Genomic DNA, 27,897 nt, shown 5'->3' on the forward strand with positions numbered 1-27,897 from the left:
GTGAGGGAATGTCTGCTGTAGTGGGGATGCAGCTGTAGCCTCTTTACAGCAGCAGCTGGAGGAAGGTAGGGGAGTGTTGGACCATGTTAGAAAAGGAGTGTGCAGGGCTCCTGGGGTGGCTGAGACACCTGAGGGTGTCCCCAGACAGGTGGGAAGTGACACACGAAGGGCACAAAGGGAAATGGAAGCGGGAAGACTTAAGGTAGCTCGGAGCTTTCATGTTTGTGCCTTTTGATTTTGTTCTAATGAGAGTTTGGACTCAAAAGGGAAGTCAGGGAGAAGCCAGTGCACTTGTGCTAACCAAAGAAATGTTTTTCCTTTGGAGAGGTTGTCTCCATTGACCTCTGGGCGTTTAAAAGGAGCAGTACCTTTCCTCATGGAAAGTGTGTGAGAGAGGGGGCTGTCCTTGGAGAGCAGAGCAGGAATGTTCTATAGAATTTATTCTCATTACTTTCTGGCATGAATTTGTTTCTCATGCTTTTGAGGGCTTTTTACTTCCCATGGAGACTGTTGTACAATAATGAAATGCATGTCACTGGAAAACTTTGCTGTAGATGTCCTCAAGTGATTTGTTTGATTTCTGTACTTTCTCTCCATTGCCTTGAATTTCCTAAGGACAGTCCTCCTTTTCCTGAATGTGCTTGCTGAAGAAATGTGTTTACTGTGTGAGGAGTTGGGAGGGGCCCATTCTGTCGCACAAAGGAGATGAGCTGCTTAGCAGGTACCACCTGCTGGATGGAAATAGCTTTTTTTAGCTTCATTTTAGATGAAACTGTTTTTTTTTTTGCCCTTCTTCATTTTAGTTTTCAGCTTTTCAAAATGCATTATTATTATTCCTATATTATTGTAATTTTGTACCTCCAAGGATCTTACTGTCATTAAAGCTGGACATAGACATATTTCCTACAGAAATTCCCGTGGCCAGTCGTGGCTGCCCTTTGTCTGCTGCTCAGTTTTTCTGGGGGTGTAGCTCCAGGTGGACTGTTCATAGGATTTAAGGAAAGGAAAACCAAGCAGGATCCTGTTGGGAACCCGTTGGTTCTCATGGGAATCCTGCCAGGTTTGCACAGGCACTTGATTTAAAGTAACATGCATCACCTTTAACAGCTGGGCCAGTGGGTGTAAAGAATTGTGCCTGGTCAGTTCCTGTGACATTGGCAGCAGTTAGGAATGGTTTACCTGGAGCAGTGGGATCACGGAGCAGCCTTCTGGTGGGAGCAGCAAGAGACAGAAACCCCTTAGCGTGTGCTGGCTGAGAGATGGTGGATGGCATTTGTGGGGGTTGGTGATGGCTCCTGTGGCTCAGACAGCCCTAGACATTGTTCTCATCATGTGTTTGTTCCAAATGCTACAAAAATCCACCAGAGATTCCTTTTAAAGAAGATAATACTTCTGCTTGGGAGGTCTCTGAGCTGTGAGAAGCTGATGAGTGCACTGGGAAGTATCACTCTGCTTGCTCTTGTCTTCTTGTCTATAGCATTTGATATTGCCAGGGGAGGCAGCAGTTTGAGTTAAGCGAAATCTGATGGGAATACCAGTTCAGATGTTCACAGTTTTCGGAATAAAAAGTTCCATCTTCATTGGTGGAGAGTAGCTGAACGTTGAAAAGAAATTCAAAATGTTTTGTGGCTTACTGACATTATACATTTCCAGATTCAGAAATGGGTTGCTGAGGCCAGGACTACAGTGAAACTCTTGGCTGTCAGGTTCTGGTGCAATGAAATAAACAAAATTCCAAAGCCAGGAATGCATGCCTACATGGGTAATAAGACTATTGAGAATTCTCATTGTTAATTATATAAGAAAATTAGATTAATAATATTTATGTTCCAAGGACTAAGATAATTGCTGACTATTAGAATCTGGTTGAAAGCTATTCTGAGGTGTTCAGTAATCTCATATTTAGTTATTGCTGCCTTCTTGTGTGTTGAGCTCAGCCTCTCAGCTGGAGGGGAGGATTAGATGGAGCCCCGGACCTCCCACCTGTGTGTGATGTGTCATATCTGAGGACCTGTCTGACTTGCCTGCTCCTTTGGCCCTGCAGTGCTGTGGGTGTGATTCCCAGCTGGGAATGGGTGGCTGGAGCAGGAGCCAGGTGCTTCCCAGGCAGCTCCATCTGTGTCAGGGGAATTACCAGGGGACCACTGGATCAGTGTGAGTAAAGGGGATTGCTTTTTGCATTGTTTGTTGCAAAGTCTGGATTTTGTCAGTGAGGCGTTAATTCAGTTTCTGGGAGTTAATAGAGGGCAGGGGGTGACGATCTGAGTGAGGTCACTGCAGTCAGGCTATCAGTCCTGGTGAGAAGCACTTAATGCTCCTGGTGAGAGGCAGAGCACTGCAGGAGACACCCGAGCCTCGGAGGGAGCTTTGGATCTCCGGCAGCCCTGTACCTGCTTTTTTTATTCATAGGTGACAGTTTCACCTTAAAGTTTAGTGCTCTTCATTTACTCTGCACTTGGAAGGGATAGAACCCTTCCTCCTTTTCATTGTGGATTTAGTTCAAGCAATTTATAGCTCTTTGTTCCTGTGTTAACACTGCAACTTGCTGTAAGTCCTCATGGCCCCTCATGTCCTCAGCCAGCCCTGTTCCTGCTGCACGAGGCAGGACAGGAGGGTTTGGACAGTGCTGGACCAGGGGCTCTGCCCTGTGTGCTGGAGCGACCAGGCTCTCAGCAGCCACACCTGAGCAGTGCTGCCCTTCGGGCTGGCTCCCACCACTCTGTGCAATGCCACTTTTCCAGACACTTCTCGCTCATCCCAGGATCACACTGGCGTTTTACAGTCATTCTCTGATGAACTGCATTGTCCACCTTTTTATTCTCTTATACTCTGCAAACAACAAATGTGCGTTACTGTAAGAAATCATTGTGATTTTTTGTGTCATGTGTTGAGCTTTGATTTTTGGTGGCATTTGTAGCTTTTTCAGAAGATGCTGAGTATCACAGTGAATATTGGTGATCTCTGGTATTTGGTCTTAGAAAAAGGCTGTTATCATATCATATTGAGAGAATCAAATTTGTAATACACAAATATGCTTAGAAATCCTCTTCAAGTGTCTCTTCAGTGCCTCTAAAACTCTTGATTTTCTTCAAAATGATTCCTCTTTAAAGATTGTAGATCTGCATTGCTGTATGGTGATATTTTTATCCTAACATTTACTGTGGAAGAATAATAAGATAACTCTGTTTAGCTTTGCTTCTTATTTTTTCTGTGAACAGCTAAAGAAATGACTGGCTGTTTTCCCACTGAAAAGTAAGTAGGTTTTGATTTCTTTCATGGTGTCTCTTAACTATCATCTGGCCATGGGATCATATCCTCCTGCCAGTAAACTCCAAATTCCTGTTAATAATTTCCTCTTAAGGTGGTGGATAATTTTTAAATTCTGATTTCAGAAGAAATTCCTACAATATCTGTACCAAGTATGCTGTATTTTTTTCCCTTCCATTATTAACCAGTGCAATAGTAATAGATGCACTACACTAATTAGTTCTCATGGTATTAAAATTGGAAAGCTACCTTTACTTCTTGTAATGTTTCTGGTAATGTATTTTGTTGATGAGGTTCCCTAGTGATTTAATTATAATCTTGAGATAAGAAGACAAGGACTAGGAATTTAAGAGGTTGTGTTTTCTTGTAACATAATCAGTGTTAGAGGAATCTGCTGCTTATGGTGAGAGTTAGTGCATTGTTTTGTCAAATCACCTTGCCCACTTTTCAGTAGCCATCATCCTCCAGTGCTCAAAATTGCGTTTTATCAAAATCTCTCTGGCTTCAGGACTTCAGCAAATAATTTTGTACTGAAACTTTGCATATAAAGAAAACCAAATGTACAATGAAGAGACATCTTGATGCCTTAGGATTTTAATTTTATATTTTTCAAATTCTGCAATGCATTAGTGTGTAAAGTCCATAGAGAGTGTTAGTTAACTCACCTCGCATTTTGGTCAGACAAAACAATCCCTTTAGGCCTGAAATTCAAGGACACCCTACAGCCTCTGTAAAGTGTAAACAAAAGTGAATGGAGGGGGAGCAAACCAGGGGGAATTTGACTCCATTACCTGAAGCTATAATTGGAGGATTAACCCCTGATATATAAATTAACCAAACTTATAATTGTCTGAAAAACTGGTCTCCATCATCCGTCTTGGGTGTAGGCCCTCTTGGAGGCTTCTGACTGCCAAGGTGTACCTATTGAAGGTCTGCTTTTATTCTCTTAACCTTGTCTAGCCTCTGTTCCAGGGAGCCACTCCAAGGCATCCTCTTAACAATGGGTTAACTGCTGTTGTTCTGTAGTGTTAAAGTCACCATTTATTAGAGCTGCAATTAAAAATACATTCTTATTAAAAAAAAGTCACCTAATTTTCAGATGATTTTTGTAGTTGCTTCAAAATGTGGAAGTAATGTTTAGGTTTCCCTGGAGCTTGTACCATCAACTCTAGAATATGGGAAGAGCGAAGCAAAAGCTGGATAACACCAACCTGATGTAGAATAGGTATAAGAACCTCCAGCCATGAGTGAAGAAAAGATGGGTCAGAAATATTGCTGACCATGGGCAGAGAGGTCCTAGAGCTGGTGTAGCTCTCACCCAGAGGGCCACTTAGAGTGTGCTGTGGGGGTTCAGGTGAGCAGAGATCCTCTGATATTTGAATCTCACCATGTGCAAATTAAACTGGGAGCTATACTCAGAGTATCAGATTCCTGACTGTGGTGTTGAATGAACTGTAATTAAGGCTCTGGTGTGTAATGCCTTAGCTTGTGGAATAATATAATGCATTTTTACCTAGACAAGTGTTCCAGCATCCAGTTAAACTTCTGTTACTATCTAACTTGATATTCAGGTGGTGATTCTTGCACATCTTTAAATTTTCTTTAGCTCCTATGTTCCCAAAGAGTTGAGGCTGCAGGTGAGCTGACCTGGTTGGGATTTTTTGCTTCATTCAGGAGAGCCTGAAAGCCCAGCAGTGCCAGTGAGTAGGAACACATCATGTGCCATGTCTGAGTTGCACAACGTGCTGCTTCTGCCGTGACTTTCACTGAAGCTATCCCAGGGTGTTTTCAAATGCTGTAAATCTGCCAGTGATACAGCACTACTCAAAACAGGTCTGGCAGTTTTTTTCCAAATTATTTTATGAATCGACTACAACCATTTCCATATTAGGAATTTTCTGTACTTTTGTACATTTTTGGACTGAAATGCTTGTGGCAAGAAAGCAATGAGCATGGCTGTGAATATCATTAAATGCTTAAGTTCTCCAAGTCTTGAACAATCTGTAGTAACTTCTGTCTCAGGAAATTATTTTCATGCTAGAAACTGATGCTGTCTCTTGAATGTTCTGAATAGATTAATTAGCCATTTGATCACACACTCTTCTAAAAGAAACTAATTGTTGCACTTAATGCTTAGAAACTTTTTACCTAATGTAGACAAAACCTTTTGTTAAACATAGTGATATTTAAAGCTGAGATGCTGGTGTAATTAGTAACATTCTTGGATTGTTTGGGAGCAGTGTCAGAGTTGCAGGCTGGTGTCAGCCCCGGGTGTGCAGGGTGGTGCCGGAGGTGAGGGCAGTGCTGCAGAGGCTCTCTGCTGCTCTCGGCATTTTCCAGGCTGCTGCAGCCTGGGCCACAGCTGCTCTCCATTTAAAAAAATCCCGGGATTTGCAGTTATGCCATTATCTGGGGGCTCTGCTGTTTTGGTGGAGTTACTCCTGCATCCCTCGTGTCAGCCAGCCCGAGCAGTGTTCCCCAGTGCAGCTGGCAGTGCTCTGCACATCCTGGCCACATCTCTTGTTTTAATGTTCTCTTTCACCAGGATGTCTGGACTCTTTTTGCCTTTTAAGGCATGGCATCTGAGGGGGCCTTCGGGTTACAGTCCTGGGAACGTTGGGATTGCAAGGACATTTTGCACCATTTCCTTTAAACAAAAACAAACCCTAAAAATTTCAATGGATTCTGTAGGACTACTTTAAATTCTTCACTGCTTTCTCATTAAAATTCTTCTCTTGTTTTAGTATTTGTGAGATGTTTGGTGTTTACTCATAATTGGGATTAAATGGGGTTTTAAAGGATACAGACTGATTCTGATAGTGATAAAATAGAACTTGCACTTTTTAAAATAGCCAAACAGGCAAGTTAAACTAGAGGCTGTGCAGACCACATATTTGACAAATTTTATGATTATACCTTTACTTCTTTAAACTAATAAATTACTTATGTTTGTTACCAGATTTACAGTACTGTGTTTTAATATTGTTTTGACTAGCCGGGTTTCCAGCAGAGGCTAGCCTGTGAACATGGATGGGAACAAGAAGACAATTCAGATGTGTTGATTTTTCTCTTTTTTAAAAGCTGAGTAGAGAATTCTCATAAGTGAAGCAATAGGAGTTATTTTGTATTTTATTTAAAAACCATGCAAATATGATCTCAGTAATGTGCTGTATTCCAGCAGTAATGTGTTGTATTCCAGCAGTAATGTGCTGTATTCCAGCAGTGTGTGTGTGCAACTCCAAGACAAGAACAGGGCAGTTATATCTGCCCGTTTTGTTTAAATAGCAAAGATATGATAAGCTCTGCGTTCTTACAGCTTGACTTAATGGAAAATGTCAGGAAGTGGAGTGGAGAGGACACTTCACCCCTGCTGGGAGGTTGAGGAGGGAAAGGTGCTGGGGAGGTACCTCCTGAGCATCATGCACAGGTGTCACTAACAACTCATGAATGCTGATACAAAACTGGTGACTGCTGACTTCAGTGACACCAACTATTAAATTAATCTGTAAGACTGACAGGATTTGGCAGTGATTTTTAAGGAAGGTTTTATTTCCCTACTTTGGTGCCTGAAAGTGGGGCTTGCAGACATTCGGGTTACTGAATGAGGCTTGCTAACAGAGCAGTTAAATTGGATATATTCTCTATTTTGTTACCTGTAGCTGTTTTTTACTCTGTGTTACCATTGTGGTAAAGCCTGCATGAGTAGGACTATAGCAGCAAATGGGGCTAATGGGAAAATATTTTGTTCTCCCTTCTGCCTCCACTGCTTGCAGCTGGCAGTGGCTGAGGAAGATGCAGATGATTCAATGCATACAAAATTACATTCAGTGTGGCACTGAAGAAATGCATGATGGTTTCTGTGACCTGTTTTTGCCTATCTTGTTGAAGAACATGATATGCAAATGCTGGTCAGATTGTGATAAAATTGGACTTGAGGAAACCTAGCTGTGTAGTCTTGCTGTTTAAGAATTTCCACTCAGTGTTGTGTGAATGCTTTTATTATGGTTTTTATCAGCACCCTGGAGCCCTGTTCTGAGGTCTCGCTGCACTACAGTGGTTCGTGTGCAGAGTTCCCTGGGCCAGTGGCCTGTCCCTCCCTGCTCCTCTGGGGCAGGCAGAGGGACACTGAGGCTTCTTGAGAGGATTGCACTGCCTGACCTTGGTGAGCTGCAGCTGCCTTGAGGAACCTGCCCTGTCTGGCACCAGGGGAGTATCATTACCAGACCAGCTTGTCGTGTGTGGGAATTAAAAATGGCTGTATAAACTCTGCTTGCAGACACTGCCAGAATGAGCATAAGACAATGAATGGGAAAATTAAGCCTCAAGTATTAGGATATGGTGAAAACGGGGTGAATAACCATCTACCTCCGTTAGTTTTTCTGTTTGATGACACTCACTATAGCCATTGGCACAATTAATGTACTGTAGGTACAAAATAAAGCTTTCCATTTATGAGTTGTTCACTTCAATGGGTTGTTTAGGAATGAAGTGATTGGTGGAGTGTATGAATGGGAAAGTTAAAAATGTGAGACTGTGTTGGGATTTTGTTCATTATTGTCTGGAAGGACCTGTTGCTTATGAAAATATTTTGCTTTGTGCTACACAAGAATTATAGTTCCTGGGGACTGGAGGCACAGGTTCTTGTGGAGAGGAATTGGTGGGAGAAACCAGTAATATTTTGTTTGCCTTTGTTTAAAGCGTGGTTCTCTGTATGGTCTTCAAATGAACCTTCCTGTAGGGTGGGGTTGCTAAAAGGCTGTTGTTGGGCTTTTGTTTATGGGACAAGTGGCACACTACATTCATTTTTGTCTAGTCTGGAAGGTTTGTTTAAACCTCATTCAGATTTCAGTGTGGAAGTGTCATGCGCCTAAAACAAAAATCTCCTTGCAATGTGCCTCGGCTTCAGATGCTGTTCAATGGTTCTTTTGGTCATCTGCTTGATGGATAAAACCTAAAATATATCTAAATCAGACCTTTTAAGAGAGGGCTCATTGGTTTTGTTTTTGTAGGAAAAACTGTATTTATTTTATCTGTCAAAACCTACTATGTGTTTAATTGTGCTTGAGCTGGAATTAGTTTTGCATTTATCTAGCAGATAAGAATGTTTGTTGTATAAGTGTGTCCAAGCAATAACAAAACTCTGCTAATGCAGTTAGCAGGAAATAAGTCACCACATCATGTCTGTAGCTTTTTTTTTTTTTGTTCTAGATTCTATGATTAAGTTCACTTTAAAAATAGATGCATTTCTGGTTTGAGAATTTCTTTTGTTCATTGTAGTTAATTTTTTTTTCTTTTTGTAGAATAAGCATTAGTTTTGATGTCATAAGTGTTGCAAAACAAATATCATTCTGTCGTTGATTTTGAGTGTTGATTACCTTTACTCTAAAATATGACTCCTAATACACCATCAAAATATTTCAGGCCTCAGCAGTGTGTTCTGTATTTAAAATTGGTCTTTTGCCTAAACTGAGAAGAGGAAGTCAGCAGTAGCTGAATCTTAGGGTTATAGAAAACTGCTGGAGGTGGCAAAAGATCAGCTGATTTAGTAAAGAATCCACAGTACTTAGTGCACTGAAGTTTTGCCACATTAGAGCCAAAAGTGAACTAAGAAATAATGCAGCTCCATGTAAAGCACTAGAGATGCAGTGATGATGTGAAACTCATATTTTCTGGGTTTTTTTCTACGTCACCACCAAAACCAGATCAGAGGTGAATTGGGAGGCCTGGTTGAATTTCTCTGGGTTTGTTTGATTGTATTTGTGCCATTAGAGCACAATTTGGTTTATCTGGGTGCTGAATCACTGATGGTGCTTAAGCGTCCCACTCTGATAAGTATTGTTTTCCTAAACCTTCTCTCTTGCAGGAAAAGTTTAATGCTCCTTTGTGATTTAAGGCCCCTTGCAGCCTCTTACCAGAGTTAATAACACTATTCATGGAGTCTTGATGATGCAGACCAGGAGCAGGCAGGAAATCAGTCATTTTTTGCTTAGGGTAAAAGATGTTTCCCTGCTCGAGGAGCAGGACTGTGTTTGAGCCATATGATCCCAAATATTCCTATCTGTGCCAGCTATTTAAGATGTGGGAAATGCATGTGCTTTGTAAGGAATGAGACCCACTTCATTTCATGCATAACGTTGGGACTGCTGGGCCAAGTAAATGAGAACAATAAATCTAGATTTTAATTCAAGAAAGTTCAATGTTTTCAGATACTTTAAGTGGTGTAAAAGCAATATATTCTTCCCTATTTTGTGCTTGTGTATTTTGCTGTACCGTTAATTTAAACAGTCTGGATGTAAAAACGTCTTGCTAGTGTGACATTCTTACTAAAATTCTGTGGGTATTTTTCAGGCAGAAAAAATGCTGACCATTTTGTGGTTTTTTGGAAATCATGCATAATTATGTCATTTAACCGCACAATAAGGCTTTCTGTGGTAATGTTTTAGATAAACAGGAAAACTCATTTTTTACTTAGTTTTCGTTGCAGAACTGTCTTTTTTTTTTATTTTTAGTGCAAAGTTCTTTGATTATTTTCCTCAAAAATATAACACAACATATTCTGACAGGAAAAATATGCCATTAGCAACCTCCTAAAAGTTCTTTTTCAGTGTTGGTACTGTCACAGCACTTTTTCTCCATTTGGGGGAAATACAGTGTTTTATGCCTGATGTGCCTGTGTTGCCAAGATAGTGATGTAAATATGAGCCATTTACATAGCCCCGAGGCAGATGATTTCTTCATTAAGGGCCCTTCTCCAGGGGAATTTGCAGGAAAGTTGAGATGAATGCAATAATGGTAGGAGGCTGATGTGGCTGACTCCAAGGACATTGGATCCTGGAGCAGAGACTTCTCTCAGGAATTCCGTGGCCCCAATTTGTGGTGGCTCCATGGAGCTGCTCTGGGGGCTCAGGGCTGTTCAGTGCAGGAATTACCTCGGCAATGCTGCACACCCTGGGCAGTAACGTTTGCCAGTTTATTCAACTTGCCAGTTTATTCAGACCTAAAGGCACAAAATGGCATAATTGGGAAGCACATCTCATATTTAATCCTCTGCTTGGGGCTTTTTCCTCCTGCCTGTGAGATGTGGTGGTGGGAAGTGGGGGATGAAGGGCAGGGAATGCTCTGTCACAGCACTGGAGCCGCACTGCTCATGCTGGCAGAGCCAGACCTTTCCTCAGCTTACCCTGAGCATACCTTGTTCCTTCTGAGTTTGCTTTGTTGACCAGATTCTTACAGGAGAAAGGTGTTACTGCAGGTAGCCTGGGATACCTCTGCACGGACCTGAGCATCCAGAATTAGCAGATGTTTTGTTTTAGTGCAATATTCACTGTACTTACTTTAAGAAGAGTGGAAGTAGAAGGGAAACCAAAAGCAACTGCTAAAAAAGAAAGCTATACAAATTCTAGGGTGTTGGAGGAATTAGAGTGGAAGAGAAAACTCTCCAAAGTACTCGGTGCAAAGAAAAACAGATGAATGAGTTTGTTTTGTCTATCAGAGAACTTTCTTGCCTCGGCTGGAGAAAGCTGTAGCTGTGTTATTTGTAGGGGAGAGCAGTGATTCCTGTAAGAGGAGATTTCCACCACATTCAGCTTCTCAGTTTTCCTTGGTAAACCAGCCTTGTAACTTCTGCTTGTGGAAAAACTCGTCAAATCTCATCACTCTAAACTATGGAAGATGTGTGATTTGAAAATGGGGGTTGCCTCCTGTGTTGGACAAATGTCATGGCATACTTTGTTGGCCAAGACGTGTGCTCTGATACAATGTTGTTCCCCTTGTTTTGTGGGTTTTTTAAGCTTGCCTTGGAACTGCAGTTGTGGGAGGCAGAAGCAGGATCCTGGTTTCTGAGTGTTCCAAAGCAAGGACTGAGCTTTAGCAACTGGGAAGTTGGGCTTTTTCTCTGTAGCTTTGTGTCTCAGTCACCTGGAGCACTGCAAACCTGGACGGAGTATGGAGGCTTCCCAGGAGGGCTGGAGGGTCTTGATCCTTGTTTCCTCTTCCCAGAAGACTGTGTGTAGTCAACATGGAAAGGCAATGTACCAGTTCTATCTGGGATGTGAGCTGTGGCAGGGGGAAGAGCCAAGGAAGCTCTGGAGAAGGGACTTTGCTGCAGTCTGCAGTGGGGCACTGACTCTGCTTCATGGCCGTGCCAGGCAAGGGCGATCTGTGTTAATTCACTGTCTCATTTATGTACACTGTCTCCTATTTATTTCATATTTTAAAAAACACAAAGATAATGAACACTAACACATGGTTGGGTTTTTTTTAATGAACTCTATCACTGGGTGAGCCATGGCCTTTGAGAAGCAGCTTTGGTTCATGTGGCAGTCTTTGCACAACACTTTAAAGCTCTCTGAAAAAGTCATGGGGCTGTGCAATCAACCCTGTGTATTTCTCTTTCATTTCATGTGTTCTGAGTAGTTTGCTTTTTTATTGAAAGCAAGGTTAGATTCCTCTCTGATGAATGGCCAAAGAAAGATACTAAGTATGTTTTATAGAAGTTTCATATAACTTGTAACTACAAGTTGGAATGATGTTTCTGGCAAGTTTATAAATCTGTAGGAGGACAAGATGTTTTAAAGAGAATGTATTTTGTATTCAGGACTGAGATTTCTATTGTGATTAGGAAAAGGGAAGTTTCTGTAGGGGGACACCTTTTTTCTGATGTAGTCATTAATGTGGATTTCATTTTTTTGTCATGGCTGTGCTGTGAGACAGGAGTGGCAGGTAGCAGGAGGGTATTATCTTATAGCACTGGCAGCATGGACACTCTGAGAAGGAGGACATATATTTTTATTGCAAGAAAGATAGTAACAAATTTAGTTGTAATCTTATTTGAAGTACCAAAGAGTTAGAAATAAATCGTGTATGGGAGGATTGTCCTTTTCCCTCCATCGGACAGAGATGCAATTGAAGTTTTCTCCCATCTCTGAAGGATTTATCACTAGACTTAGGCTGCCACACCCCAGGCCACTGCACTGCTGCTGCACGTCCTAAACTGATGGCACATCTCTACTTGCATTTGAAATGCTTTAGGTCAAGTCAGGCTTAAGTGTACACAGCTAGTCCTTTTTTCTTATAAGGGCACAGATAAATGTATTTTATAGTTCCTTAACGGATAAAATGAAATCTAAATTGGTTGCTCTGGAGTTTATTAATTCTGGGCTTGGGAATATGTAAATAACACAGAATTATTTGATTTCCAAGTGCCTCTTCAGTACATAATTAATTTCCAGTGCTGTTGCAGGAAACCCTTTGGTCTCTTTTGAGCTTTGCCAGCCTAGATGGGTGTTTTGGCCTTGAAGAAGCAATGCTGCCTGGTGTGGAGAAGAGTCACTGTAAAAGTTTATCAGCAAAACACCAAAGTTAGTGCCCAGCACAGCAACTGGCGTGCCAGAGATTTTGGCTCCTTCAGCCTAATGTTGGTGGCACAATTCAGAGTTGTCCATGTTTTGAGAAAATGAACCTAATATTTGGGGCTTGTAGTATTTCTAGACAATATTGCAGAACCATATATTTTAAAAGAAAAAAAATACAACTGTCATAATATATTTAAAATAGTGGCAAGAAAAAATAGAAACTATATCATATTGGAAAATCCAGAAGTAGAAATTTTACTGACTAACATTTAGCTTTAATATGTGATGCTGATCCCTCTTGAAAGAGCAAAGATTGGTTTTTAGAGGTTTTTTTTTTCTTTTTTAATTGCATTGTCAGCTTCAGTTTCGAGGCTTGTGTTTACAGAGAAGATGAGCTTCATTACATGCTGATACTTTAAAATGAGGCTGTGTCTGGTCAGTAATTTTTTGGTATGTGTGTCATTGCTGAAATCATACTTTGATTCTGCTTTGATTCTGAATATTCCATTTCACACATGATCTTTCTTTCTTGAAGCTCTTCAGTGTCAAAGACAAAACCTGAAGTGTTTAATCACTGGGTATCTATTGCGAATTCATATGAATTGGCCTGCTCTGTTAGCTAGCAAAAATTAGTGTAACATCTGCTCTCTTTAATGAATGTGTGCTAAGTGAACTGTGAGAGGTTTTCCAAGCAAGTGTGAGGTTTTTCATTAAAGTAGTTTTGCTGAGTTTTAATCTGGTTTTAAGTTTACTTTTTCTTTTGTGTTCTGATGTATGTGGCAAATGAACATGAGGGATGTTGTCCTTTTCTTAGAATTACTGCTCATGTTAGTGGCAAAAGTTCTTTCTTGGTGACATTTTTCAAAATTCTTTTTTTCAGTTTGCAAATTTTGTTGTGGGAGGCAAAGACAAACCAATGGATGAAGCATAAAAAGTGCTTGAAGGAAGTGTATCTGCAAAACATTGAAATTAGCAAAGAAGGATTTAGCAGAAATTGGTTTTTATTCTGGCTTCTGTCAATCTTCTAAACTTATGTTTGTGCAAAACATTCAGATTCTTGAATATTTGGCTCTGGGGAAAGTATCTCCCTTAGTTTCTCATGCTCAGATTGAAGTGCTTACTGCAGCCTTGGTAGAATTTTGTGGCACAGCAAGAAGAGAATTCTTTCTAAAAAATGTCGGTGGGTGGATGGGGGTGGTTGTCCTGAAAACCGAAGCAAAACACTCTTAAGGCCTTCTTTGCTTGTACTGGAAAATGCAAAAACCCCAACAAAAGCCCCCAAACCATCCATGCAACTGCTTCTCTCATGCCAGTTGTGTTTGAGGAGGAATTGCTGGCATGCAGTCGTGGCGTGAGCTGTGTGCCCGTGGCGGGTCAGTGCTGTCCCATGCTACCCCTGTGGTGGCAGCTGTCCCTGCTGGCTGCTGCTGGGCTCTGGGGAGGATATATTTTAGTTTTGTCCACTGGGCAGACTTTGTTTTTAAGTACAGTGAGTGTCAGGGTTTTATCCTAAATGGTGAATTCAACTCTTGTTGAATTCAGAGTGCACACGTGTTAACTCTTTGAATAAATCTATGGAATTTAGTGTGACCTATCATTATCCCAGTTCCATGTTTGTGTTTGAAGCACCAGGGGATTTTCCTTCATCTCTTAGCTGCTTGTTTTATTGTGCTATAAGAGAATGATAAAATATGTTTTTATATGAAATACAGTGTACTGATGATGATAGATGCGAAAAAGGCAGGCATTTTTGGAAACTGGTAGAAATCCTATCTACTCTATTTTAAATTGATTTAGATCTCAATTGGTAATGAATTTAAGTAATAATCTTTATTGAAATGTCTTTCACAATCACACAGCATTAATACTCTGTGCTTGAGGTTGATAATGCATTTCACCTTCTAGTTTTGGAATAGTGTATCATGAGTGAAAAATGAAATAAAATGTTGGAAGTGCTGTTTGCATATTAAGCCAGTGGCCTGCAGGAGTTTCATGCTTTTTGGGGTGTCTTGGTCATTTTGATGTTAGAGTCCTTGTAATTTTGCCTCAAGTATTCTTTGTTGAACAGGACAAATCCAGAAGATCTTACATTACTTTGCTTTTGCTCCCTAGACAGTGCTCTGTTGTAAACTAAAATCACACATTCCTGAGTGTAAACCGATCATGTTCCCAATGGAAATTTCAGGAATACTTGTGGCTACTTTCAAAATGTGGAAATCTATTTATTTTTTTTTTCCACTTGTTTTTCTTCCCAGCTTTTGGCACTGACGGCGTTCATCTGCATAGAGACCATCATGGAATGCTCCCCTTGCGAGGGCCTTTATTTCTTTGAGTTTGTGAGCTGCAGTGCACTGGTGGTTACTGGAGCTCTTCTGCTTCTCTTCAGTCTGAACCTTCACACAAGAATACCCCAGATCAACTGGAATCTTACTGTAAGTTCCTTCGAATTCTCACTCTATTAAAAATAGCTGCAAATCTGGTTTAAGTTTGGTCTTTGGGCTTTGCTTTCTCCTGCTGTTTAATATTGTGTATGAGTGTTCTTTATGCTGAGTAAAGTCTACATTTTACTTATATTTATTTTGAATGCTAACAGCAGAATGAGCTGTGAAATGTAGCAAGATTAAACTACACTAAATAGAATTAAAATTGTCTTCTGTGGTAGATTGTCTTTGGGAGGACAAACTTCCTGCTAATGCCAGCAATTATGCTTTGTGGATGAAGTGGATAAAAATGCAGCCTGTAGTTATTTAACTTTGACAGATGCTGTATTTACAGCAGCCCCTTGTTCTCACTTAACCTGAGGGGTTTTTATATTAGGACAGATTTGCTACATATATTTTCTTACATAGACTAATACAATCATTGGGCAGTAGTGTAGAAAATTAAGTACTTTCTGTGAAAATTGGGTGTTTTGTATTTCTTACACACTCAACTATTAAACATTGACTGGCAATGCTTAATGTGTTCTCAGAGACAAGGAGTTTTGGGAAGAGAACTGCTGGCAGTGCACATTCCTTTTGTACAAGTCTCTATTTTCATGCTGTATTCTGAGTTAAACTTTCAGACTGGGTTGCATAAACACAGGTCACAAAATCAACTCAGTCACTCTGACATGTTAAGTCATTCTTAGTAAAAGATCTGTCATCTTCAAGGACGTTCAGACCAACTTCTTTGGACAGTACATATACAATTGTGCCAGTGTTCTGTTTAATGTTATAACAGCAATTTTGCAAGTACTGTCAGAGTCCCAGAGGTTTTTGGGCTTCTGTGTGAGTTTTTTTTCTTTTTAATTAAAACGTAATTTATTAATGTTGCAGTTTGCTTAGTTTCCCAGCCTAAATGACTTGTTTAAATTGAAACTGGAATGTGGAATTAGATGATCCTTTCTACCCTGGGACTGCATAGTTAATTGATGAACACCTTCTAGGAGTGCTTGATACATAGATTAGGTGTTCTGCAAGCTGTGAGTGAACTGTCTAGAAATTATCCTTTTCTGGTGGCACCAATTGTGTCTGCATAGCATCTGTTAGGAGATATGTTGGGGAAGGGGGAGGTTTGAAAATCCAATCAGTTGTGCCTTGGGGTTTTTTAGTTTAGTTTTATAAAGGTATTTTGGTTTTTGAGCAGTGGTCATGCTCTGTACCCCCTGCCTAAACAGCATTGGAGCAACATAAACAGGTTGGAGATCAGGCTAACGGCACATGGAATACACTGCAGTGCTTTGCTTTGGTTCATATTGCCAGATCCAGAGGCAAGAGGAATTTGCCATGATCTCCCAAGCCTCATTCTGTTAGCTGTGTACTGAAGATAAAATGCTTCTCCCTTCCGTATACCAGAGTTCTTCAGAAGTGAGAAGGGAACTGGCAGCTTGTGTCTTCCATGAACTGATGAGACCATCCTTGTTCCTGGTGTTTCTCAGATTTCAGCAATCTGATTATATTTGATTTTTATTTATGATTATTTGATTTTTAACAAACAGTTGGGACTGTTCCTCTGACAGAAGTGAGGAAGTACTTTCATTATTCAGAGTGCTTGGGACCATTCTGTGATTCTACAGCTGTTTCTGGTCCTGCAAGTACAGAGTGTGAGATCAAAGGCTGCTGATAAAACACCTGTGGGATATTACTTTGGCCAAATTAGTAGGAAATTTAAGAATGTAGGGTTCTGGCTGATTTTTATTTCTTTTGCTTATTTTGGCATTTTATTCTTTACAATTTAAATGTACGTTCATCTGCCTCTTTCAATATTTATTACTTCCCTGTGTTTTGATGTTTTTTTTAATACTTTTGCAGCCTCTGTATATGACACAGTTACTGCAGGAGTTGCTTTCTGAACAACATCCCTGAGTGTTTTAGGAGGAGGTCACTCCTACTTATGTATAATCATCAAGATACACGCTTTTAAAAATATATATGACTTTATAATGTATATTTCCCTTATGGAAAGTCTCTTAACATTGCTTTTAGAAGCTGTGTGAGAAGAAGAGGCTGTTGCAGTGCTTGAAGAGATTTAAATTTAGGAAGAAATCTTTCTTGAAAAGTAGCACATCCTCCTAGGAACCATTGAAAATGTTTGCTTTCAAATGATCCTGTGTATTAGAAAGTACCTGACCATCAACTACTATTGTCCAACACAGGATTGTTTCCTTTAAAAGTTTATTAAAATTAGAATTCTTTCCAATGTGTTATGGATATTGGCAGATGTCCCTTCTGTCTGGCTGGAATGTAAATGTGGATCAGTATAGACTAGAATCTAACAGATATGCAAATTTACTAAATTATTTTTAAATATATATTTTTAGCCATTTGGGAAAAGAGATTTGTTTTGATCCTAATTAGAGACTTGCCAGTCATTTTCATATTTTCCTGAGGTAAACATGCAAGGAACAGGGAGCTGGTGAGGGCAGAAAAGAGCCTTGTCTGGGTGTGTTGGAGAGAGGCTGGTTTGTTCCAGCAAGATGAAAGAACAGTCCCTTGTCTGTGTTGTGCAGCATTATCAATATTATGCAAAAATGCAAAAGCTGGGGAACCTGTCAGTGGAAATTTCTATTTACTTTATGCCTCACAGCTCAAAGAGAGCCCATTCTGCAGGGAGGCAGGAGTGGCCCAGGGGAATGGGGAGCACAGCAGCTCCTGCTCCACCAGGAGCCTGGGCACATTTGCTTTCAGGGAGAGATAATGGATTTTGCTATAGTTTTGTCTTTGCCTAAATTATACTTTTTTTCTAAAATTAATGATTTACATTCTCATGTGATGTGCAGGGAGAGCTGAAGGTCTGATATCCCAGGGGTGAGTGTGAGCTGGCCCTGTAGGAGCAGGGCTGGGCAGGAAAGGTGCTGGAGTCCTGGGGCTGTGGCGTGACTGGGATCCTGCACTGGGATCTGCTGCATGAGAGGTGTGCTGTGACTGGGATCCTCTCTCCTGCTCAGGGAGACACCTCAGTGGTGCCAAGGAGCTGGGAACACTGGAATTTGGCAGTGTCCCTTGGATGGGAGTTTGTGTGACAAGGGAAACCTGATTGTCTGAGTACCAATGTAAATCACTGCATGATCAGCCAGTAAAATGAACTGTTTGTCTGTGTGTAGGGAAAAAAAAATCTTCCAAGACATTTTGACCATTGATTTTTTTTGTTTTAAATTATTTTCTTGAAGCACTCACTGGAGTTATGGTAGTATATTTTTGAGAGTCCAGTTCTTCCTGCAGAGCTTTTCGGCTTAGAGCAGCTGAAAAGTGGGGCACAGGATTGAGCACAGTACAAAATCAGAGTTCCACCAGGCTGGACTCAGTCCCAAGGAAGCACCAGGGAGCAAACAGGGGCCCAGGTGTGTGTGTTAGAACACACAGACCAGCTGTGGAGTTCTGTGCTGCCTGAACATTGATTTCATCATCTCTGCAGGGTTGGGATTTTTTCATTGTTGCAGCAGTGGAAATTCGTGTGCAATACAACTGACACTTGAAGGAGTTGGCAAAAAATTTCATGTGGTGCCCCAATGACAAACTGTCCTGTGCCAGCCTTGCCTCTGCAAGTGTAATTACAAAGCTGTAGTTCAAAGCCTTCACAGGGCAATCTTGATTTTTACTTCTATTTTTAATGTATTTTTCCCCCTTCTGTTTTTAACAAACATCTTGCTTTCCTTAGCTGCTGAGTAAAAAATTAAGTCAGTCATCCTTGACCTTTATGTTTACTGCTCCCAAAATAGCAGTACCTATTAAGGATAAAAATGAACACTTTATAAGTTTAAAAACATTTGTTAGAATTAATTTCCTCTGGGCTCTTTATGGACTGTTCTCATTTGGTGCATGGTGTAAATGTTACTCTGTAATAAATGCAGTCTTAAGTATTAAATACAAGAAATATAATGTATTTTGGTGGTTATTGCAGGTGTGGTCTATTGCTTTGTGACAGTGACTCTGAAATTTATGTTCATGCATTCTTCTATTGGGGAAGCAGTGCTTATGTGTATCTTGTGTTTACCTAGGTAACTCTAAATATATGAGGGGAAAAAAGAGATGACAATTAATGGTCATATGATTATTTTTGTTCTTTCTACCTAGCACTTATTTTTGCTTGATGAATCAAGTTTTCATTTTTAATTGTAGTGCAAAATACTCAGTGTTTAATAACAGAACAATTCTGGGAGTTTGACCAGAGGTGCTTGGTTTAGAGGACTGTTAGTAACCTTCCACTTGATAACTTCATACAGAGGCAAGGAAAGATGTTCCCAAACCTTGCAAATAGAGTACTGGTTGGAGGAAAAATGAAGGTCATTGTACAAAAAAAAATTAAAATAATAATTTAAAAATATTAATAACCTCGCTCTCCCCCCTTCCCCTAACAAACAAACCAGCAAACCCAAACAAACTAAAAGGAAGTGTTACTTTGAGCTCTGTCTTCTGTGGAAGATAAATCAGACACCAGCAGGCCACTGAATTCTGTCACCTTTTGTAGCAAAGTCAGGCTGTTGAAATGTGCAGGCTTTTCTTCCAGAGTACATTAGTTTAACCACTCTAATCTCCATCTAGATGTAAACTTTTGGATCTCAGAAAGCAAATGACAAGAGCAAGCATCAGTTTAAATGTCATATCTCTGTTTACACAAGTGTCAGCTGCAATATGGCACTGACTGCCTTTTAAAGAGCACCTGGTCACTTGTGCAGGATGACCTACAGGGTAAAAAGGCACGGCAGGAATTTAGATTGAATGATTCCTAAAAGCTTGCATGAAGTTGTGGGGAGCTGTGGATAAAGACATGTGGATGGTACTGAAGCCTCTGAGCTCCAGAGGCAGCTCCTGGTGATGACCCAGCCTGAAAGGCTGAGCAGCAGCATGGAAGATTTCAGGAGTGACTTGGTGGCAGTTGCCAGTCTGTTAACAGAATTCTTATTTGTAGCACCAGTTCAGCTTTTCCATCCTCATTAATCTAGGAGCTCTACCTGCCTGGACCCTTAAAAACAAGAGTGTGGGATGGTCACACAATCATGGAATGGGGCTTCCCACCTTCACAGCAGAATCAGCAGAACAAAAGCTGATGTGCCCTCTTCTAGCATAAAAATATTTATCTTGGCATAAGCCCATCTTCATCCATGAGTTACAACATCTCCTCTGCCTTGTCCTCCCCGTGAGTGGGACAGAGAGCAAATCCATGGCCTTGGATGTTTTTTGGACTGACAGGACCACTGGGGACTAAACAGAATGACTTGCAAATAAGCTAGCAAGTGACCAGAAGTCATTTGTTCATTTGAAGTCATTTTGGAAAGGAGAAAGGGAGCGGCAGCAGCCTGGAGTGGGTTTGATTCAGCTCAAAGATTTGGTTCTGTTATGCATGGTAGCTCTGTACAGTATTTTATGGCACCGCATACTGTCTCATGAGGTTGCTGTAATTTCAGCAGAAATTCTTCTACCTCTGTGATGTGGTTTTTCTTTGTCTATAAATATAATAGCAAGAACTTCAGCTCCATCATGGCCAGATTTGAAGCAGCTCATCTTTTTTCAATTAGTTTATTCTTCTTACTGTCACGATTATTCATTTTCTCAAGAAAAAACTTGCAGTATTTTAGGGAGTGTCCTCTGCTCCTTGCTGTAGTTTGTTTTCTTTTATTTCTCCTCTTACTTCACCCAAAACTATTGGGGTTTTTTTGTTTTGTTTTGTTTTGTTTTGCCTTTCTTATCTTTCTGCTCTAAGTAGTAGCTCCCACGTTTTGGATTAAGAACCTCTACTGCTACATGCATCTGTGACATTACCATTGCATGTATGTATGGCAGTGTTAGTGCTGTCATTGCTCCTTGATCTCCAAACAGTCTGCTCTGGGGCTATAAAATCATTTTCATTTTCGCTTTTTCAAGATCCAGCCTTATCATATGAATGTGAGTCAGTTGTTAATTGCATTAGGAAGGTTTGACCTAAACAGGGAAAACGGAGTTGCAAAGATGAATAAATTGCAGCCTCAAGTTAGAATCACTTCTTTAGATTTAAGTTGTTGAATTCTCTGTATGGAAATACATATTCTTTGTAAAAAAGTAAACTACAGTAAAATGCCAATGATGATAAGTTTCTGATGTACTCATATCAAAGTACATTAGAAAAGGCATTGGCAGTTTAATTTCAGCAGGATTTTATATTTTGCACTTCGAAAGAAGCCTTCAGGTCCATTTGTAGCATGGTGATAAATGGGTCATGTTGTGGGCAGGCCTGGGCCTCCTGCTTACGCTGCTCCTTTGGGAAGGTCCCCAAAGTGACAGATTCTAAATGTCTGAGGTCAGCAGGATTTATTAATGAGCACATCTAACCCCATAAATCATAAACCATCATGTGCCATCCATGTAGTCTTTAAGTATGGTACTAAGGAATTACAAAAGATGTGTGTCTGAAAAAGCATAACCTGGATTATAAGAAGTGAAAGGATAGAATATTAAATACATCTTTGGTTGCTTGTTCTGATGGTTAGGTCTCCTATAATTATTTAGCTTTATTTCGAATATGACTTCTGCCTTAACTTGGCAGCTGAGGATTTTGTTTTGCTGTTAATTTTGTTGGCTTTCTGATGTTAAGCTTTTAAAACAACCAGTATTTTTAATTGTTTAAACACTGGAGTCTTCATGTACATCTTTTTAATATTCAAGGCTGTTTAGGTTCTTTTGATTCATACTGTGAGAAATTTTCTTCTCCTTTAAATAACTTCTTTGGCTCTTCTCTGTACCCTGTCCAATTTTTCAACATTCTTTGAAAAATGTGGATACTGGAACAGGACGCAGCATTCCACTGTCCCTTGCAAAGGTAAGATTACCACCTGTCGTGTCCATATGTCCAAAGGAGTGCGAAAGTGATTTTTCTCCCTTTTTTTGGTTGTGGCAGCACCTCTTGAGATGTTTGCCTACAGTAATTACTAAGTTCTTCTGAATTATTTCTTCTAGGATTTTGTCTCTGTTCTGCAGGTCTTTCCTGTGGATGCCAGATGTACTCTGGTAGTAAAATACACAACTTGACCTTGAGTTGAATTAATTGATATATTTTTAATTATCCAAGGGCTGCCCTCTCCTCAATATTTAGTTTCCCCATTCTTGTTGATACACATGTATTTACATAGAGACTTGGTGGAAGTGTTGAAGCTGGATCTGTTGCAAATATAGTGAGACTTCCCCTCTAATGGGAAAAAGGTTTGTGCAGGTGAGAACCACAGCTGATGTTGGCAACTGCAGGAGCACAGAGCTGTAAACTCAGAGCTGCAGAGGGGCATGCTTGGAGAAATTGCGCAATGCCATTTATTTTCTAATACCTCTATTTATATAATGTTTAAACTTTATCTCTGCAAAGCAAAAGTTATATAATTAAAACTGCAAAAGCTAGGTAATAGAACTTGGATTTGTTTGGTGTCCTAAGTGCCAGGTAGCATCTATCTCACTGAGCTTCAGCAGGAATTAAAAAAAAAAATCTTTGTAGGCAGGCAGGTGAAAAATAGGTAGGAATTTGTGAGACCCACAATTTGCCTTTGTTTCTTTACTATTTGATTAGAGTTTGGGTCTGTCTGGGCTCGTGACATCTGGACATGAGAGTGGAAGTGGCCATGAGCCATGGGAGCCTCTCTGAGTCCTTGGGAAAGTCCCTGTTTGAGATGAGGATCAGGCCACGGTGATGCCTCATGCAGTCTGGACACTCAGTTTGATAACCAGCTGTTGCTGAGTCAGTAGCCTCAAAATAGATTGTTTTCTGTGAATAACACACTGCCAGAACCTTCCATTTGTGCAGTTACTTTCTACAGCATTCTGTAATCGTGGCTGGGAGATGTTTTGGGGTTGTCCGGATAGCACTGTTCTCTTCAAAGTCCTTGTGCTGTGTAACTGGAACAAGGCTGTGGGATTCATACCCAGCAGAGTAAGTTTAGAGCCATATCTTAAGTCTTGTAATCCTGAGTTCTCATTGCATTTGACAAGATGCACTTTGGGGAAAAAATAAAATATTTTTTAAAAAAAATGGAAAAAGTGAAGGAGCTGTAACAGAAAGTGAGCTTGCCTTGCATGTGGGAGAAGAGAGTCAAGTAGAACAAATTGTCCTTGAATTCTAATTACTGTGATTGCTTTTATATGCTGTGAGTTGTCATGTTCACTGTGGTTTTGTTTTGTGTGGGTTTTTTGTTTTTTTTTCTTTACCTCAAGCCTGTAAGTTGCACAGCAATCTTGAAGGCAGGTTTTCTTTCCATCCCCTCTGTCTGTGGTAGTATTCATTGCTCACTGATTTGATGTTTGTGCTGAATTGTCCTTTCTTGGTTCCTCCACTGTGAGCTCATCTGTTCATTCATGGTAGTTTTGTGGTTTGGGAATGGTGTTCCCCAGTTCAGTGGGAGCATGCAGACAGTGCAGTGTCCATACACGTCAGATGTGAAAGCTGTCCTGACAGCACACTGAACACCTTGTCCTGAATGAATCTAGACTTGGCTTCTTCTATTATTTACACCCTTGAATATTTTTTCCCTCGAGTCTGATCAGTTAGTCTTGTATTGATGTAATTATTTTTGTGCAAATACCTGCCATTCAGAATTCTTCCTTTGGTTCCAGTGGCATGTTAATGACACTGTTTGAGGTGAGGCAGGGCAGCATCACCATCTGAACACCAGTGACATGTGCAGCACACGTGACAGAAGTTGTGTGTAGCAAGTTTTTCTTTGCTTGGAGCAAAGCTGTTTTCCCCAAGCGTGTTGCTGTGTGTATGTTCTAAAATGTCTGCATGAAACATCAGTTTTATGTAATAAATAGGTAAAAATCTCTGTTCTTACAGTGCTGGCAGCTGTTACTCAGAGAAGTGGCACAGGACATGCAGCTTTGTTCAATGCAGACCTCAGGGAGTCGGTAGGAAAGCTCCAGGCTGGTGTGTGGGCAGGGCAGGAGCTTTGCTGGGATGTGAGGAGCAGGGATGCTGCAGTTCAGCCAGCAGGCTGGCTCAGCACCAGCTGGGGTGGAGCAGGATGAGCCTGTCCCTGTGCTGAGACAGCTGATGTTCCAGGGCTTCAGGGTGCTCTGGGTGCTGTGGGACTGCAGCTCACCCTCCTTGCTGGTCCTGTGAGATGCCTGAGCAACTGCAGAGGAACTGGCAAAGAGTTGCTGCACTTCTTGTTCCAACCTTCTCTGGCATCACTTCTGATAAAGCAAGCAATCATCATTTAGTAATGCTACTGAATTTATTTTTTTAGGATCTGGTCAACACTGGACTCAGCACTTTCTTCTTTTTCATTGCCTCTGTAGTACTGGCTGCTTTAAACCATAAAACTGGAGCAGAAATTGCTGCCGTGGTAAGAATTTAAACTTGTTTATATCTAACTCTTATCTTGTATTAAAATTAACTTTTACTCATTAATTGAATACACTCATTGCCTTTGCTATCACAGTTTACTTCTGCTTTCACAATTTGCTATGAGACAGTTCTTATTTTAAGTGTTACATCTTCGGAACTTTGTCTGAAGGCTTGAGGCAAGAACAGCAGAAAAAATGACTTGACGAGAACACTTTACAGTTGAACTTGCCTTTCTCTTTGGCGCCTTACATGATCCTGCTCTATGTTGGAAACCTGTGGAAAAGATAGAGCCAAAAAATCAGAAGAAATTGAAGCTGCTTACATATAATTTGTTGAGTTCTTGCTCAGTACAGATGACTTTTTGTTCTGTGGAGTGAGTGTAGTAGCACTTCAGGATTTAAAATCTACAACAGTCAGTTTGAACAAATTAATTTTGTGCGTGAGTTGGCGACCACTTATTATTTTCTTTTTTATTTTCTTTTTAACCTGGTTTTAAAAATCACATGAGTTCTGCAGAAACATAGAAGAAAATCTCCAAAGCAGCTGCTTCTCCAGGCTGATGCTCTGGTCTTGTCACTTTTTGTGTGCACCCTGAGGAATAAATGAGCTTTTGGATGAAGAGCTGGTTTCTTTACTAGAGCATCTTCCACTGGGGTTGCACTGCAGGATTTAATTGTCTTGTTGGTAGTTAGAGAACTCTGTTTTCTGAGATCATTGATCTTAGCCACTTTTGCAGATTCTTTAGTTCATTGAGAAGACAAACATAATTTCCCAGGCCATGATGATTTGTCAGTGCAAATGTAGGAAACCGAACTTCTGAGGACTTTGCTGCAAAACTGCTTTTTCTTCTTGCTTTCAAAACTTGTCTGTGACAACTCTTTGTGCTCCTCGTAGGTGTTTGGTTTCCTGGCAATGGCAGTGTATGCTGTGAACACGTTTTTAGCAGTTCAGAAGTGGCGGATGAGCAGCAGGCAGCAGAGCAGCCGGCAGAGCAGCGACTACATCCGCGCTCGGACAGAGTCCAGGGAGGTGGTGCATCGCCCCGAGATCCAGTGCCTGGACGCGTGAGGGCCACCCTCACATGGACTGAAAGGGAAAGGAGCACTCAGCTCCCTCATGGAATAAGGGGTTTTCTTTATTTAAGGAGGAAAAGGAGGATCTAAAGGTGGCAGGGATGCCCAGCCTTGCTCGTGTGCAGAGATGTATTGAGCCAGAAGCTGCTGTCATGGATGCAGAAAATGTTGGTCATTCGAAAGGAAGATCCCCTCAAGACCTCCATATGTACATGTGCATATATTATATAGCTCATAGAATATGTAATATATGTCTGTTCTGAAGTATGTCATTGTTTTGGATTAACTGCACAGCCGTTTCCTCCCCTCTCTGAAGATCCACTGTTCCTTCACCTGCCCCAGAGACAGCGCAGCCCTACCCTGGCTGGCTGAGGGAGGAGGGACATCCTCGAGAGCAGATGGAACCCAGGATGTGCCAAGGAGTCCAGGGCACTCAGCAATAACTCAGCCACTGCTGTGCCAGCCAGCAGGGCCTGTCCATCCCAGACTCTGTCTGTCTGTCCTCCCGCTCCCTCTGCACACCTGCCTGCCTGCTGGAGACCCATCCACGTGTTCCCGTGTTCCCGTGGGTGCAGCGTGCTGGGAAAGGGCCACAGACCCCCTCAGGGCTTGGCTGAGCCTGAGGCGTCCCTGATGGCCACAGGGATACACTGAGTGTGAGCAGGTGGTTGTCTGCTTGTGTTGGGACACATTCCAGTTTTCATTCCAAGGTGGGAAAATAAATACATTTAGGAGATGGGGTGGAGAAAAGGGGCTTAAGGGGCACAGTAGAGAATGAAGGGATTGTCATCCCATAGGCTTACATTCCAGCCATGGTTTGTTTGGGTGGTTGTTGTTTTTTTTTTTTTTTTTTTTTTTTTTTTTTTGTTGTTGTTGTTGTTGTTGTTGTTGTTGTTGTTGTTGTTGTTGTTGTTTTTGTTGTTGTTGTTGTTGTTGTTGTTGTTTGTTTGGGTTGTTTTGTTTTGTTTTGTTTTGTTGTTTTTTTTAAAGGTTCAACGTTTCTGGAAGTTTTTGCTAGAACTTGCTTTCCCTTTAAGCCCAGGGTAAGCAAGAACTAGCAAAAATTTATGTGCTTCTAAAGTGTTCCTAAGGTTGCAATGTTGTGATTCATGTAAGGTAAATGCTTCTTTTTGGAAGAGTGGTTGTTCTAAAATTAAACCTAAATTGGTAGTAGGTAAACCTGATTTTTATTTTAACTGGATGTTTCTGCAGATTTATTCCCCTTATGTTCCTTTGGAAAATGAATTTAGCAAATTGGAAAATAATATGATTTTATTGATTTGTTTAGAAATAGTTTTACTTAGCTGAAGGTTTTTTTTTTTTATTTTCCTTGTACTACCAGTGAATGAATTACATTTTCTCTACTTACTCAGAACTCAGATTCAGCAGTAATTGGCTAGACAATGTCACAATATTATTAGGAAGGTGTCTCTTGATATTTTTCTGTTTCTTTGGTGTTTTTATCTCTGTAGTACATTATTTGGCATTTGTGTGCCTGTGTGAAGACAGTGGGTGTGGGAGGAGATCTCTAGAGCTGAAGTCCTTTGTATTGTGAGCAAAATGAAAATCTGTGCAATTGGTGGAACTGTTTGCTGTGTATGCCTGAGTTTGTGTCCTGCTGGAGCTGCACTGCTCAGGGTGAGTGCAGCACCTGGAGCCTTAAGAACAATGTGCAGTGCATTCTGGATAAGTTATTGAACCATGAAAACCAAGCTACACCAAACAGGAGATCAGGAGAAGTGCCTGGGCTTTTATAATACTGGAGGGAGCTGAGATAGTCAGAGTGTGAACCCAATGCTGCAATATTCAAACTGAGCAGCAGAGAACTATTTTGATGAGTGAAAAAAAGGTGGCAAAGGTAATGCCTTTTCATTTTCAATGTATTGACATCTACAGTGCATTTCACCTTAGTGGCTAAGTTGGAGATTAAAATTCAGAGTTACTAATAAGGTTAAGAAAAATTTGCATTTTCTTAGTGACTGATGGTTTACCAGTTCCTACAGTAACATTTTATTGTGCTTTATTGGATATAATGCCAAAGGGAACACCAGTTCAAAAGAAGATTGAACCAATTCTTGGTGTTGGGTTAGAACAGAGACATTCCACAGAGGGCTGTCTCACCTGGGTGCATTCCCGAGCAGCACATGGCAGTTTCATGATGAGGGTGGTCAGAAATAACAATTTGTTATTGCCAGAACTGCTGTGACAGCCCTGCTGTTTGCCAGAACTGCCCAGGACTGGCAGAGTTTGCAATGTCAATTATTAAAAGACTTTTTAAAAGTAGCACAAGCATACCCAGTCTGGAATTATAAACTGCCATCAAAGCAGTTTGTATAAAGATTGTAAAAAAACCCCAAGCAAACACAAACCAGACAAAACAAAAACACCCCCCAAACATCCCACACCAAAATCAAGCCAAACCC

General features: G+C 40.8%; 1 protein-coding gene across 1 annotated transcript in view; it reads left to right on the forward strand.

The window, feature by feature from the left end:
* CMTM4 (CKLF like MARVEL transmembrane domain containing 4) overlaps positions 1 to 27,858 on the forward strand; it is a gene marked incomplete at its 5' end in the record, with an annotated part of 30,904 nt that extends 3,046 nt beyond the window's left edge. The window contains 3 exons of the mRNA XM_083870304.1: positions 14,876 to 15,052; positions 24,301 to 24,399; positions 25,296 to 27,858. Coding sequence (XP_083726430.1) covers positions 14,876 to 15,052; positions 24,301 to 24,399; positions 25,296 to 25,469 — 450 coding nt within the window. The 3' untranslated portion in view covers positions 25,470 to 27,858. The remainder of the gene's footprint in view (positions 1 to 14,875; positions 15,053 to 24,300; positions 24,400 to 25,295) is intronic.
* Positions 27,859 to 27,897: the final 39 nt, after the last annotated feature.

This window comes from Zosterops lateralis, assembly GCF_965231275.1.
Source record: "Zosterops lateralis genome assembly, chromosome: 12".
In the NCBI taxonomy this organism is placed as follows: Eukaryota; Metazoa; Chordata; class Aves; order Passeriformes; family Zosteropidae; genus Zosterops; species Zosterops lateralis.